Below are 13,078 nucleotides of genomic sequence, written 5' to 3' on the forward strand. Positions count from 1 at the left end.
GAAAAGTAATAATAATTGTTATTACTTTATTGAAAGTATCCAGTCACAATCCCATGCTGTACATTAGGTATTGTTGAGTCCATACAATAACAGTATAAGTACCTGTACATAAAAAATAATACACATGGACTGATGTATGTATGAAACCATAATTGCTAGTTCCTTGTATGAAACTTGAAACAAAAAGTGATTTCAGACAATTCTGTTTCCATCCCTGGTTCATCACTACCCGAAGTGGATTACCAACAATTACATCAATGAACTGCACATTCCTCGTCTTGAATGAAAGATCTTGGCTTAAACATACAAAACACCTCTTGCTTTTCTATAACAAAGTAAAGGAATTTATTATCTAGATAGTATAAAACATTTGCTGCTTCCATACCTGACACCAAGAATCTTATACAATGAGTAAACATTTCATTTACCAACACCTGTAATCTACAAACCAAGATGCAGAATAAAATCAAGGTTCAACATTAAACATTTATAAAGAACACTACCAGTTCGTTTCGTTTATTTACATGTAATATTACACTGGATGTGTATAAATGCAGCTACTGTACTATAAAAATATAGGTATTCAGTACACTAGAAGTGATCAAATCGAGAGTACTATTGCACAATATCTGAAAAAAGGTTCTTATAATTTAAAAGTACAATGCAGTATACCAGTATAAAATTCAAGGGATTAGGACTGAAAATAAAGACTTAGGTCTTGTACCTCTGGAGTTTTGTTCTCGTAATATCAATTCACTAATTTTCTTTTGAATTTGAAAACTTATTTTTCTCAAATGTCTAGCTTTTACCGACATTTGACGATTACCCAAGATGGCAGGGAGGTTTTTTATTTACATATAAATATGACTACTTTCCTCTCTCTTTCTCTATTTGAAAGTCTCTTAGTTTGTGTAACTATCACAAGTTTACATAGATTACTTTCTCAGCTCAGGTTGTTAAAATTACGAATCAACGGACAGTTGCTCGACTTCTTTCTTATAAATACATTTGTTATCTTTGACTGCTGAGCTTGATAAAAGGCGGGCAGGCTTTTCCAATTTTCCTAACAGCAGTACAATAAATTACAATAGCAGTACAATAAATTACTGCTTTTTAAAATTTCACCTATAAATACTGAAAATGTCCAGATTACTACCTGTAAACACAAACTTTGATACCTAGTGATGTTATCGATAAAACTTTCACAAATTAGAATTAATTACCGGTCTCGGAAAACCAACAGCAAAGTGGTTAGGTGCCTCAAAATCGAAGAAGAGACGGATTCCTGCTCCTACAGCCTATCACGTTGCAGCCATGACACTGATCACAAACACCTTCCTTTCTTATACAGTAATCAACAAAATATACTCCTGTTTCCATCTGGGAATGGGACACACCTTTGAAAACAGTTATTCCATGACCATCCCTTATAACTAGGTTCCCATGAGTATTTCTGTACACTTGGAAAGAAAGTATACCTTTCTTATAAAATGTTTCTGCCTACAGAAAATAAGTCCTGAATTACAAGATTACAACTAAAAGATACAAAGAAGACAGTTACAGCCCATCTGAGAGCTTCCTTTTGTTCACTTGGTACCCAGTACATAATTGTGCCATGTACATTTGTTACCACGGACAAACTGACAAATTTTAGTTGATTTATGGAACTTGCACATGATTTGAACCCTTAAAAGCTGTTTTTTGCAAGCTTTAATTTTTGCTAATACAGAATTTTTAATGGTCAAGATAAACCTTATTTCATCTTGAATCACTGCTCCTTTCAAGAATAGTTTTAAATAACTTAACAATCTTTTATGACCAAAGCCTGAGAACTTTTAATTTACTGACTACTCGAAAACAAACGCTACATTTTTTTTTGTACAGCCAAAAATTAAAAGCTTTGTGTTTGACAACATTACCAACTATTTATGCTTTGTGATTTTCATTGACAACATCCTATGTACAATTTAAAAACCATTAACTCTTCAATTTCCAAATTATACTTAAAAGTATCACAGAAATATTTGACGCTGCATTATACCCGGAGATGTAAACGCTCGTGTCAGGTGAGGTCTCACTTATCCTTGACCTCAGCTTCCAGCAACGCAGACATGATACCGACTTTCTGTAACTCTTCTATCAATTCTCCATTTTGATGCATTTGTAGGAGGATGTCACAGCCACCCACAAACTCACCATTGATGAATATTTGAGGTATTGTGGGCCAGTCAGAATATTCCTTGATACCTGCAAAGAATAAGAATAAAGTACTCTTATCTTGTTCGTAGAGAAACTGAATTGTAATCTTTTACCTTAACAGGATTTTATGTATATCAAATAACAAAGATGAATATCTCTATTGTCAAATTGTGCTACATATTCTTTCTCAATTAAAAAAAGTGTTTACAATAATGCCCAAAATTTAATAAGAGTACCTTGTCTCACGTTTTCATCTGCCAAAACGTTGTGTGCATCGTAGTCAACCCCATGCATGCGCATGATTTGCACAACGGCATTGCTAAACCCGCATCTCGGCATGTCTGGCGTTCCCTGAAACAATGATTTCAGTGCTAAAGCAAAAATATACAAAAAAACCTGCTCTATCTAGAATTTCCAATAGGTGCCTATTCTGGGATCAAAATAATGATTAGTTTTTCCTTACACACCGGCAGCAGTAATCATGACAGCAAACGACATCTGGAAAAAATTCCACTAGAAGTTTGCAAAATTTTAAGGCCTGTCCACACGACCGGGCCTGATCGGCGGACCTCCCCTCTAACGGGCACAAATGACGGGCAAACCATCAAATTGCCCGATGGGTCTTGTAGCAAAATCACCATGGTGGTGCCCGATGGCTTGAGCTTCGACCCTGGCAGACGTACGTTAACCATATACATTTCTTTTACTGAGCCATTCTTTGCGCCATATTCTCTTCTTTTTCATCACAAACAAAGCAATTATCATGCTACACAATATCTTCTTCTTTGCGGTAGGCACCATGTTTATCGTACCGCACTGAAGACACTACTGGCACCGTCGGGCACGCCCACCTCTCCATCGCCTCACCCGTGTGGACAACATTCACGGGTAAGCCTGCCAGAATTTGCCCATCAACCCGGAGCACGCCGATCAGGCCCGCTCGTGTGGACAGGCCTTTACGTAATATATAAAAGGAGCCCTTAAATAAAAACTTGCAATACTATTTTAAAATCTTGGGATTCAGATCCTATTTAAAACACCTGTACATGAATTAATGTCAGTTTGTTTATCTTCACTTATGAAACACTTACAATAACTTACAAGAAAGTGTTATAATTAATGAAGGAATCTAGATAGTTTAGGGCGTAGGTGAGAAAGCACACCCAGACTATACACAACAAAATACTGCCTGAAGTGAAGATCATAAAAGAAAAGAGCAATTTAAAAAAAAAAACTAAAACTCCCTTATTCTGCAGGAACTACAATACTGATGTGAAAACACCGAAAGACAATTATAACATATAAGAAGCAACTTTTTTTTGAAAACGTACAAGAGCCCGCCAGATAGAGAATCATCCCTGTGGAGGGCTGTGCATAAAACCAAACAAAGTGAAAGAGAATACTGGAAATATTAAAAAACTAAGAGTGTTCTTGTCAATTAGCTATTTTTAGGTAATCCTGCAATTGGTACCATATCTTGTACAGTTTTCACATCTTAAAATCACACGCAAGTATACAATAATAACATATAAACCACGAGAATCCCTGAATAATAGCAATTACCTATAACCTAGACACACGACTAGTGGTGTGGATATTAAAAACCTGAAAATAAGCCTGACTAGTACCTAGCTACCTAATACCTATCTAGCCTAACCTAAACCCTGGAATTTTCTGAAAACCTAACCTAGCCTATACCCTAACCAAACCTAAAACCTAGCCTAAGTCATGTGGTAACCTAAAACCTAACCTGACCTAAAACATGGCCACTCCTACACTAGCCTAACCTTAAACCTACCCTAAGGTGGGTTACGTACCTTCATAAAGACCACCACCTTACTGTTGGCTACGAGCTTATCGAAATACTCTTTGGTGCCAACAGCTTCCGCACTGTAATATCTCGCGAGGTTACAGGTCACCGGCCGGGCTGACCTGAGCAATCGGGCGACAGAGAACATGTCGAAAAAGACGAAAGTTATAAAGTTTACCGGAAACCTTATACAAAAGTTATGAAGTTTACTCAATGACCCAGATGAGCGCCGTGTGTTTTGGGATGTTGCGTCGTCTGCTCGCGATCCCGCGTCCGATTCCTATGACAGTTGCGTAACGAAGTGTTGTGATGACTATAAACTTATAAAGCAATATAAAGGCTAAACATAAATATAAAATTATGAGATAATTAATTTTGTAGTTTTTAACATCGTTTACTGAATATATAAAACAGACCTAGAAAATTCGTTATCAGAATCGCACTTAGCTCCCGTGTCCGATTCCCATTAAAAGTTGCAAAATACATACTGTAAAGCTAATTAAAGACTTAATATACATATATGATTGATAAATAGTTAATACAACATTTTTATAAACTAATTATTGACTATGAATAACCGAGAGCGAAATTTTTGTTATAAAAACAGCACTTAGCGTTTCGGACAACTTCCCAGCTGATAGTGTAGGAGCATCCACGACAACAACACGTCATTTTAGGGGGAAAAGGTAGATGTATTCTCTCTATTTTTGTATTGTTGTATTCTGTATAAGTGTATGGCAAATGGCGGAAACCTTCGAAAACAAATAAATGACTTGGCAGCATTAAATCAGCGACGAATCATGTCAATTTGAAGGCCGTTGAAGTGTTCGAAAGATGTGAGTCGAGTTGCCAGGTTGTCGTATCTTATGACCCCCCCAATACCCCCTCCCACTTTCCGAGGGTCCCCTATATGCAATGCCATGCAAGGCACCCCCTGAAACCATCCCCCCCTCCCCCATCTACGAACAAATGGAGACTCCTCAGAATCTCTGACTCTGAGTCTCTTTTTGGCCAAAGTTTCGACGAGTCAGTCTGTGTCGGTACCTGGTCGAGGGTAGTCGTGTGTGGTGTGGACTTTTCCTCCTTAGTTTACTCCGAGACTCGTATTTCTAGATAACGCGAATTTTTAAAAATAATTTATTCATAAATCACTTTATATTTTTGTGCCTGGCGATATTAAATCAGTGTAAATTGAAGGGAAATTTATATATATTAAAAAAATAATTTTGTGCGGAAATCAATTCATATATAATTATTTTATTCTTTTCAGAATCGATCGAAATTATCGATATCATCTTGTATATAAAACAGACGGGAATAAAATTGCATTATTTTAAATCAAACATATTTTAACGTTCGGAAAACACGAAAAAAATACAACAATAATGTTCGTGATGTTTGGAAACGCAGCACAGGTGCATCTTGTGCAGGAGTTAAGGTAAAAGCTGTTTTATATATATACACACATACTATATATATATATATATATATATATATATATATATATATATATATATATATATATATATATATATATTATATAATATATATATATATATAGATTACACCTATATATATTATATGTATTACTTTTTCTTTATAGGTGTTGAAATAAATTATATAATAGATCTGTCCTCACAACATGGAGTTGTAAAATGTATATATACTGTCTGAAGGACAGAATGAGTAGGTTAAGGTTATACTAAAGGTAGTTTTATTTGTCTTTTACAAGGAGACTTACCAATTGATTGATTTGTTTGCGCTATCAGGAGTTGCAACGCGTATGGTCATTTGTTGATAATGTATCACATTTAAGTAATGGCCCATGTAATTAAATCTGACACTTTTTTTATAAGTAATGGCTCATCTGAATTAATTTGAAATTATTTTTATAAGTAGCGGCGCATCCAATTTAACTTGGACATTTTTTTTTATGTGAGGGAGCCCAAGTTATTGTCCAAATTCACAATTACAATAAATAACAACTTGTAAGAGAAAATTGTAATTATTCAGTAAAAGAAAATTTTAATAATTTGATGACTTATCAGCGTATAACTATTCAGTTATGGGGTTGCAATATACACATTTAGCTGAATTTAAGGAAATTTGTGTTATTAGAAAGCCTAATCAATTCCACATACGTAATTATACGTGCATAGGCCTATGTGTATTTTTTTATTATTACGCTTTTTGTTTAAATTGTTGTATTTAACTTATAAAGTAACGCACAATTTCCCAGTCTTAAGTGCTCAGGCCTATGTGTGATTTTTCAGTGTTACGGTTTTGTTTCAGTTGGGTATTTAGGATTGTTATAGAAACGTATTTAACTATTGAAGTAACACAATTTCCCAGTCTTAAGTAGAATCCCACATAGTTATTCGGTTTTCGAATGATTTTATTTGAATATAAAGAAGATTCGTGTGATGGATTAGCCAACGCCATTGGTATCGTGTTTGATTTATGTACGTTTTGTATGTAGGCCTAGTGCGTGTAAATTTACGTACGTGTTTTTACATAATCTTTAATATATAATTCGTATTTTGTGTGATGATGGGTGCCAAAAGTGTTTGACATTTTTATACGTACATTGTTTTTATCTACCATTTTTGTAAGTGTGAATCCATTTGTTACATTAAACTTTAATTCGTCATAGTTATGGGAAGTGTGTTTGCTTATTTATTTGTGTAAATGCTATCTTTTCTTCTCGTGAACTTTGTTAGGGCAATTGGTTGCTGATGAATCTGGCCTTGTGCCTGCACGGTCTCTTGGCACGTGCGCGTATCCATTTCGCGCCCATAACCTTTGAATTCCGTACTTCTCGACCTTGAACTTTTATAGGCCTATTACTACTGTTTATCGAGGAGAAATTTCTTGGCATCAATGAACCCAATGGAATTATATTGAGTGTAAAAGATAAATAATTTGTAATGTTCTTGATCCATTTTTTAAAGATTAGCAAAATGGAATAAATAAATAAATAATTTTAAGAAAAAGATAAATAAAATAAGGTGCTGTCCAGAATTTGAGAAATTAGACCAGAGGTTGATTTTGTAACTGCCAACTGGTGGTTAGGTTTTGGACAAGATAGGGCTGTAAATTTTGTGTTGGTGGGACGTATTTCTAAGCCTTGGCGGAGGTTTGTGGCCTCCAAACGTTCCTTTAACAAGTTTTATCCAGCATGTTCGTGAATTTTGATCGAACGAGCTTAAAACCCAATTAATTTTTTGGTTAGATTAGAAGGAACGTAATATAGGCCTATTCATAATAAAATATATAAAGATGGAAATAGTTTTTTGTTGTACCGCCATAAAAACTCTCGATCAGATAAAACTAAATAATCAACTTAAACTTATATATTCTACAGAAAGCTATTAACCAAACAATAAAACAGCTGCTTCCGTCCACCATCGTTAGATTTATTCTAAGAATCGTAAATCGCGCTGCCATGGGATTGACGGAAGGTGATTGATTGGGCTCTATCCTCTTGTTGTTGTTGTTGTACTTCTTCTTCTTCTTCTTCTTCTTCTTCTTCTTCTTTGGTCAATCGATCTTTCCTCCAGTTACCCCTAATGCACCCATGACATAGTATGCCCGTTCTCGAGCACATGATTGTGGATTTCACGTAACCTTCTCTTGCTGTTTTACCGCCATTTCCCTTGGCAAATTACGCGAGTCTCGAGATATGAAATATCGCCGTATCGATAAAACGTAACTATCGCCTATTTCAAAAGCCTGGTTTGTAATACACGAAAGTTTCTTTTTTATATAATTTTAAAATAGGTTGCGTATTAAACTCCGTTTCCGCCATGATGACGGCCGCTTGGAAAAATCTATACTTCGAAGCCAAAGGTGACCTTGGGATATAGATATATGTATATTGCTTTTGTCTGGCCAATGCAACATGGACCCGAGGGGACTTATTTATTTATTTACTTGTCTGTTTATTTATTTATTTAGCTATTTATTTTGGCGGGAAGCTTTTCCGTTGGGGTGGGAGCTTGCTAGGCCTAGTCCAGACTTACTTAAAGAGCGAGTGGACTAATTGATTGCCATAATATCCTGGCGTTACAAGACCTAGAGGCAAAATGTCAGGTACTTAAAACTACCATTATTTATTTACTTATTTGCTTATTTAGGCTGTAGCTCTCCCGTTTGGATGGGAGATCGTTAGGCCTAGTCTAACCTTATTCAAAGATCGACATTACTGCTTGATTGTCAATTTTCCTGGCGTCCTGAAATTGAAACTGGCTGCAGCTAAGACCCTAAGGGACGCCACTAAAACCCTTTGGTAAATGCCTACAGTGTACCACGTAAGGTGCACTGACGGCACTCCTACCCACTCCTCCCCACGGGTAGAACAACGAAGGATTGATCGACCCAGAGCGAAGAGAGACCTTACCTTAGAGAGAGAGAGAGAGAGAGAGAGAGAGAGAGAGAGAGAGAGAGAGAGAGAGAGAGAGAGCTTGGACGAGTGATGGGATATTTGCATGTCATATACCCGTTCTCAAACTTCGATTCTCGGCGGATGTGTCCGTCTGGTACCCTGGACTGAATTCGGTTGATAGGGAGTCCAGAAAGAGCCTAGATTTCGTCCATAAGCTTTGGGTTCTTGGCAAACGACTGGGTGCCCTATAGTCAGGGCATAGGTCCAGCAGCTTCATCCCAGAATACTCGAAAACCTAATGGGCGTCTTTCCCCCAGGTCCTTCCACCCCTCCTCCCCCAACCCTTCCATTCTCCTCCTCCTCCTCCTCCCCTCCCCCCTACAAAGGCATGACAAGTCCCGAAGGAAATCCTGATTTATGGTGAAATTGTAGACCCTCCGAGTGACCTGATACGCTAGACCAATGTCTAGTCTCTCTCTCTCTCTCTCTCTCTCTCTCTCTCAGGGAAGTCCTCGACGAGGTAATCCTCAACCTGGAGGTAATCAATGGGTAATCTCTGTATCTCTCGCTTTTAGTGGAGGTCCTTGATGAGGTAATACCTCAGTCGTGGAGGTAATCTCTTTCCTTCTCTCTGTTTGAATAAGCCTGGAATAGTATAAAAGAGGCCTGGTGTGGACGTCTGGATTTCGTACCCACACAAGCGGCCAGGAGAGAGAGAGAGGAGAGAGAGAGAGAGAGAGAGAGAGAGAGAGAGAGCGGTGCATTGGCGACCGTCGGACTGCATGGGTCCATATCAGCTGGGGATATGCTCGTATTATGCAGGCTGAGCTATGGCAGTTTTTCACTTTGCATAATGAAGCGGTGAGCTGCCTCTCTCTCTCTCTCTCTCTCTCTCTCTCTCTCTCTCTCTCTCTCTCTCTCTCTCTCTCTCTCTCTCGTGTAGAAACCTGGGGGTCCTGGTTTCCTAGCCGTCTCAAAACAAGTCAAATCTTTTGAGCGAGGAGACTAGTACTAATTGCATAGTTTGTCACCGTATCGATTGAAGGTGAAGAAGAACTGCAGGTCGAACACTAGTACTAGTTTAGTTCTTCACCGTGTCGGTTGAAGAACAACAACTAGTCGAATCTGTCAAGTTACTAGACTAGTACTAGTTCATTTTGCACCGTATCAAATGAAGAACAACACGAATTCGACTCTTATATTGCGACCAGACTAATAGTACTAGTTACTAGTTTTTCTTCGTGTCGAATGAAGAACAACAACTAGTCGAATCTGTGAATAACTAGACTAGTACTAGTTAATTTTGCACCGTAATGAATGAAGAACAACAAGAATTCGACTCTAGCAACTAGTAGTACTAGTTTTTTCTGTGTGTCGATTGAAGAACAGCAATTAGTCGAATCTGTCAAGTAAATAGACTAGTACTAGTTAACTTTTTTCTTTGTATTAGTCATATAGAAACCTGTGACCAAGGCCTCCTAACCCTTTGAAGAACAACAACAACAATAACAACAGCTCGAATCCGTCGAGCAACCAGACTATAACCAGTTAGTAGTTAGTACTAGTTTCTCACCGTATCGATTGTCGAGCTAGCTCGCCTCGCCTCCATGGAAGCAGCAAGCGCAAAGGTATCACGAATGCAATCTCTCTCTCTCTCTCTCTCTCTCTCTCTCTCTCTCTCTCTCTCTCTCCTAGCGCCCTGGAGACTCCTTGGCGCCAGACGCCATCCTGAAGGGATGATGTTTTGAGTCTCTCTCTCTCTCTCTCTCTCTCTCTCTCTCTCTCTCTCTCTCTCTCTTTCTATCCAGCAAGCAGGAGGTTGGAGGTTTTGGCTCGGATGCGAGATGGAGGAGTTTGGGAAGTGGGTAGGTGGGGGTGGTTAGGACATGCTGGGGGCCTGGGGGTGGGGTTGGGGAGTGTTGCAGGACATATGGATAAATGTTCCAGTGTCAGAATTGAAAATATGAATTTTTTTTATCAGTTTTAGGTTGAATTAGTGTTTTTTAATCGGTTTTCGGTTTAGGAAATTAGTGAATTTTTTAAATTCGGTTTTCTAGATTTTTTGAAATCGGTTTTGATTTATTATCGGGTTTTGTTCTGAAATTAGTGAATTCTTTATTAGTTTTTAGGTAGAATTTTTAGTGAATTTATTTTCGGTTTAGATTTTTGAATTAGTGAATTCTTATGCTGAATTATTAGATTGAATATATGATTATTTATTAGTTTTAGGTAGAATTAGTGATTTTATTTTCGGTTTAGGATTGAATTAGTGAATTCTTATCTATATTAGATTGAAATAATGAATATTTAAAAGTTTTGGATTGGATTAATAATTTGTTGTGGAATTTCAGTTTGAATGTTTTAATTTAGTTAATATTTTAATCAATTTCAGATTGAATGCGTGAATTTTAATCAGTTAGCAGTTGGAATCGGTGATTTGTTTTATCCAGTTTTAGGTGTGAATTAGAAACTTGTCTAACGTCACATTTGAATCAAACTTGGTTTTATTTAGTTTTTTTTTCTTTGCTTAATTTTACGTAAACTTCTGCCCTCACATTTGTCTGCTAGATTATTATTATTATTATTATTATTATTATTATTATTATTATTATTATTATTATTATTATTATTATTCTTATTTGTAATCGCAGTAATACACTGAAAATTATAATTGTAGAGAGAAATTAATGCATTATATTATTATTATATTGTTATTATTATTATTATTATTATTATTATTATTATTTAAAGACATTTGTAATCGCAGTAATACACTGGAAATTATAAATGGAGAGAGAAATTAATGCATTATTATTATTATTATTATTATTATTATTATTATTATTAAAAGACATTTGTAATTGCAGTAATACACTGAAAATTATAATTGGAGAGAGAAATTAATGCATTATTATTATTATTATTATTATTATTATTGGATATTATATTATTATTATTGTTATTATTATTATTATTATTGATTATTATTATTATTATTATACGACAACAGTAATTGCAGTAATTTATTTTATTATTATTATTGTTTTTTTTTTTTTTTTTTTTTTTTTTTTTTTTTTTTTTTTTTTTTTGCTCTATCACAGTCCTCCAATTCGACTGGTGGTATTTATAGTGTGGGGTTCCGGGTTGCAATCCTGCCTCCTTAGGAGTCCCATCACTTTTCTTACTATGTGTGCCGTTTCTAGGATCACACTCTTCCTGCATGAGACCTGGAGCTACTTCAGCCTCTAGTTTTTCTAGATTCCTTTTCAGGGATCTTGATCGTGCCTAGTGCTCCTATGATTATGGGTACGATTTCCACTGGCATATCCCATATCCTTCTTATTTCTATTTTCAGATCTTGATACTTATCCATTTTTTCCCTCTCTTTCTCTTCACTCTGGTGTCCCATGGTATTGCGACATCAATGAGTGATACTTCTTCTTGACTTTGTCAGTCAACGTCACGTCTGGTCTATTTGCACGTATCACCCTATCCGTTCTGATACATAGTCCCAGAGGATCTTTGCCTGATCGTTTTCTATCACTCCCTCAGGTTGGTGCTCGTACCACTTATTACTGCAAGGTAGCTGATGTTTCTTGCACAGGCTCCAGTGGAGGGCTTTTGCCACTGAATCATGCCTCTTTTTGTACTGGTTCTGTGCAAGTGCCGGGCATTCACTTGCTATGTGGTTTATGGTTTCATTTTTCGTATTGCACTTCCTACTATGGGAGAGATGTTATTTCCGTCTATCGTACTTTGAACATATCTGGTTCTTAGGGCCTGATCTTGTGCCGCTGTTATCATTCCTTCAGTTTCCTTCTTTAGCTCTCCCCCTCTGTAGCCATTGCCAATTGTCATCGCTGGCTTAGTTCTTTAGTCTGTCTCATGTATTGTCCGTGCATTGGTTTTTTGTTGTGCAGTCCTGTGTTCTTTCTGTCTTTCCTCCTGTCTCTGTATATTTCTGGGTCTTCGTCTACTTTTATTAGTCCTTCTTCCCATGCACTCTTTAGCCACTCGTCTTCACTGGTTTTCAGATATTTGCCCCAGTGCTCTGTTTTCAATGTTGACGCAGTCCTCTATACTTAGTAGTCCTCTCCCTCCTTCCTTTCGTGTTATGTATAGTCTGTCCGTATTTGCTCTGGGTGTAGTGCTTTGTGTATTGTCATTTGTTTCCTGGTTTTTTCTGATCTATGCTGCGGAGTTCTGCCTTCGTCCATTCCACTATTCCTGCGCTGTATCTGATTACTGGCACTGCCCATGTGTTTATGGCTTTTAATCATATTTCCGCCGTTGAGTTTTGACTTGAGTATCGCCTTGAGTCTCTGCATATATTCTTTCCTGATCGTGTCCTTCATCATTATTATTATTATTATTATTATTATTGTTATTATTATTATTATTATTATTATTATTATTATTATTATTACATTTACACAGTAGTAATGGCAGTAATTATAACTAACGAAAATATTAGTTGGAGAGAGAGAGAGAGAGAGAGAGAGAGAGAGAGAGACCGAGAGAAAATACAAGTGACAAACAAAATGCAAGCATTGCTTTCCTAACTTCCTTGACAGATATGTCACTCGAATAGAATACGACGTCACTGGTTGTATATTTCCCCCAAAAGCGCTGTCGTCTCCGTTGTCAGCTTTCTTCCAGCCCGTGCTACGGAAGAAGAGGAAGAA

At 36.8% G+C, this 13,078-nt stretch overlaps 2 protein-coding genes across 4 annotated transcripts in view; one reads left to right on the top strand and one right to left on the bottom strand.

Annotated features, from left to right (window-relative positions):
• Window positions 1–12: 12 nt before the first annotated feature.
• On the bottom strand, window positions 13–4,307 carry LOC135214003 (uncharacterized monothiol glutaredoxin ycf64-like). Its single transcript, XM_064248101.1, has 3 exons — window positions 4,017–4,307; window positions 2,436–2,550; window positions 13–2,247 (listed from the first exon to the last, which is right to left on the bottom strand). The coding sequence occupies exons 1-3, from the start codon at window positions 4,155–4,157 to the stop codon at window positions 2,075–2,077; spliced, it is 429 nt and encodes a 142-aa protein (XP_064104171.1). The 5' UTR covers window positions 4,158–4,307; the 3' UTR covers window positions 13–2,074.
• A 307-nt stretch (window positions 4,308–4,614) lies between these two features.
• The window catches only part of LOC135214000 (mucin-2-like), a 48,128-nt gene continuing 39,664 nt past the window's right edge, over window positions 4,615–13,078 (top strand). The window contains exons 1-2 of one of the 3 annotated variants that reach the window (XM_064248095.1): window positions 4,968–5,076; window positions 5,280–5,447. The gene's annotated coding sequence lies outside the window, so the exon portion shown is untranslated. Of the gene's footprint in view, window positions 4,696–4,967; window positions 5,077–5,279; window positions 5,448–13,078 lie in introns of those variants that run through there. The other 2 variants (XM_064248096.1, XM_064248097.1) reach the window with 2 other exon arrangements.

The sequence above is a fragment of the Macrobrachium nipponense genome, chromosome 43 (assembly GCF_015104395.2).
Source record: "Macrobrachium nipponense isolate FS-2020 chromosome 43, ASM1510439v2, whole genome shotgun sequence".
NCBI lineage: Eukaryota > Metazoa > Arthropoda > Malacostraca > Decapoda > Palaemonidae > Macrobrachium > Macrobrachium nipponense.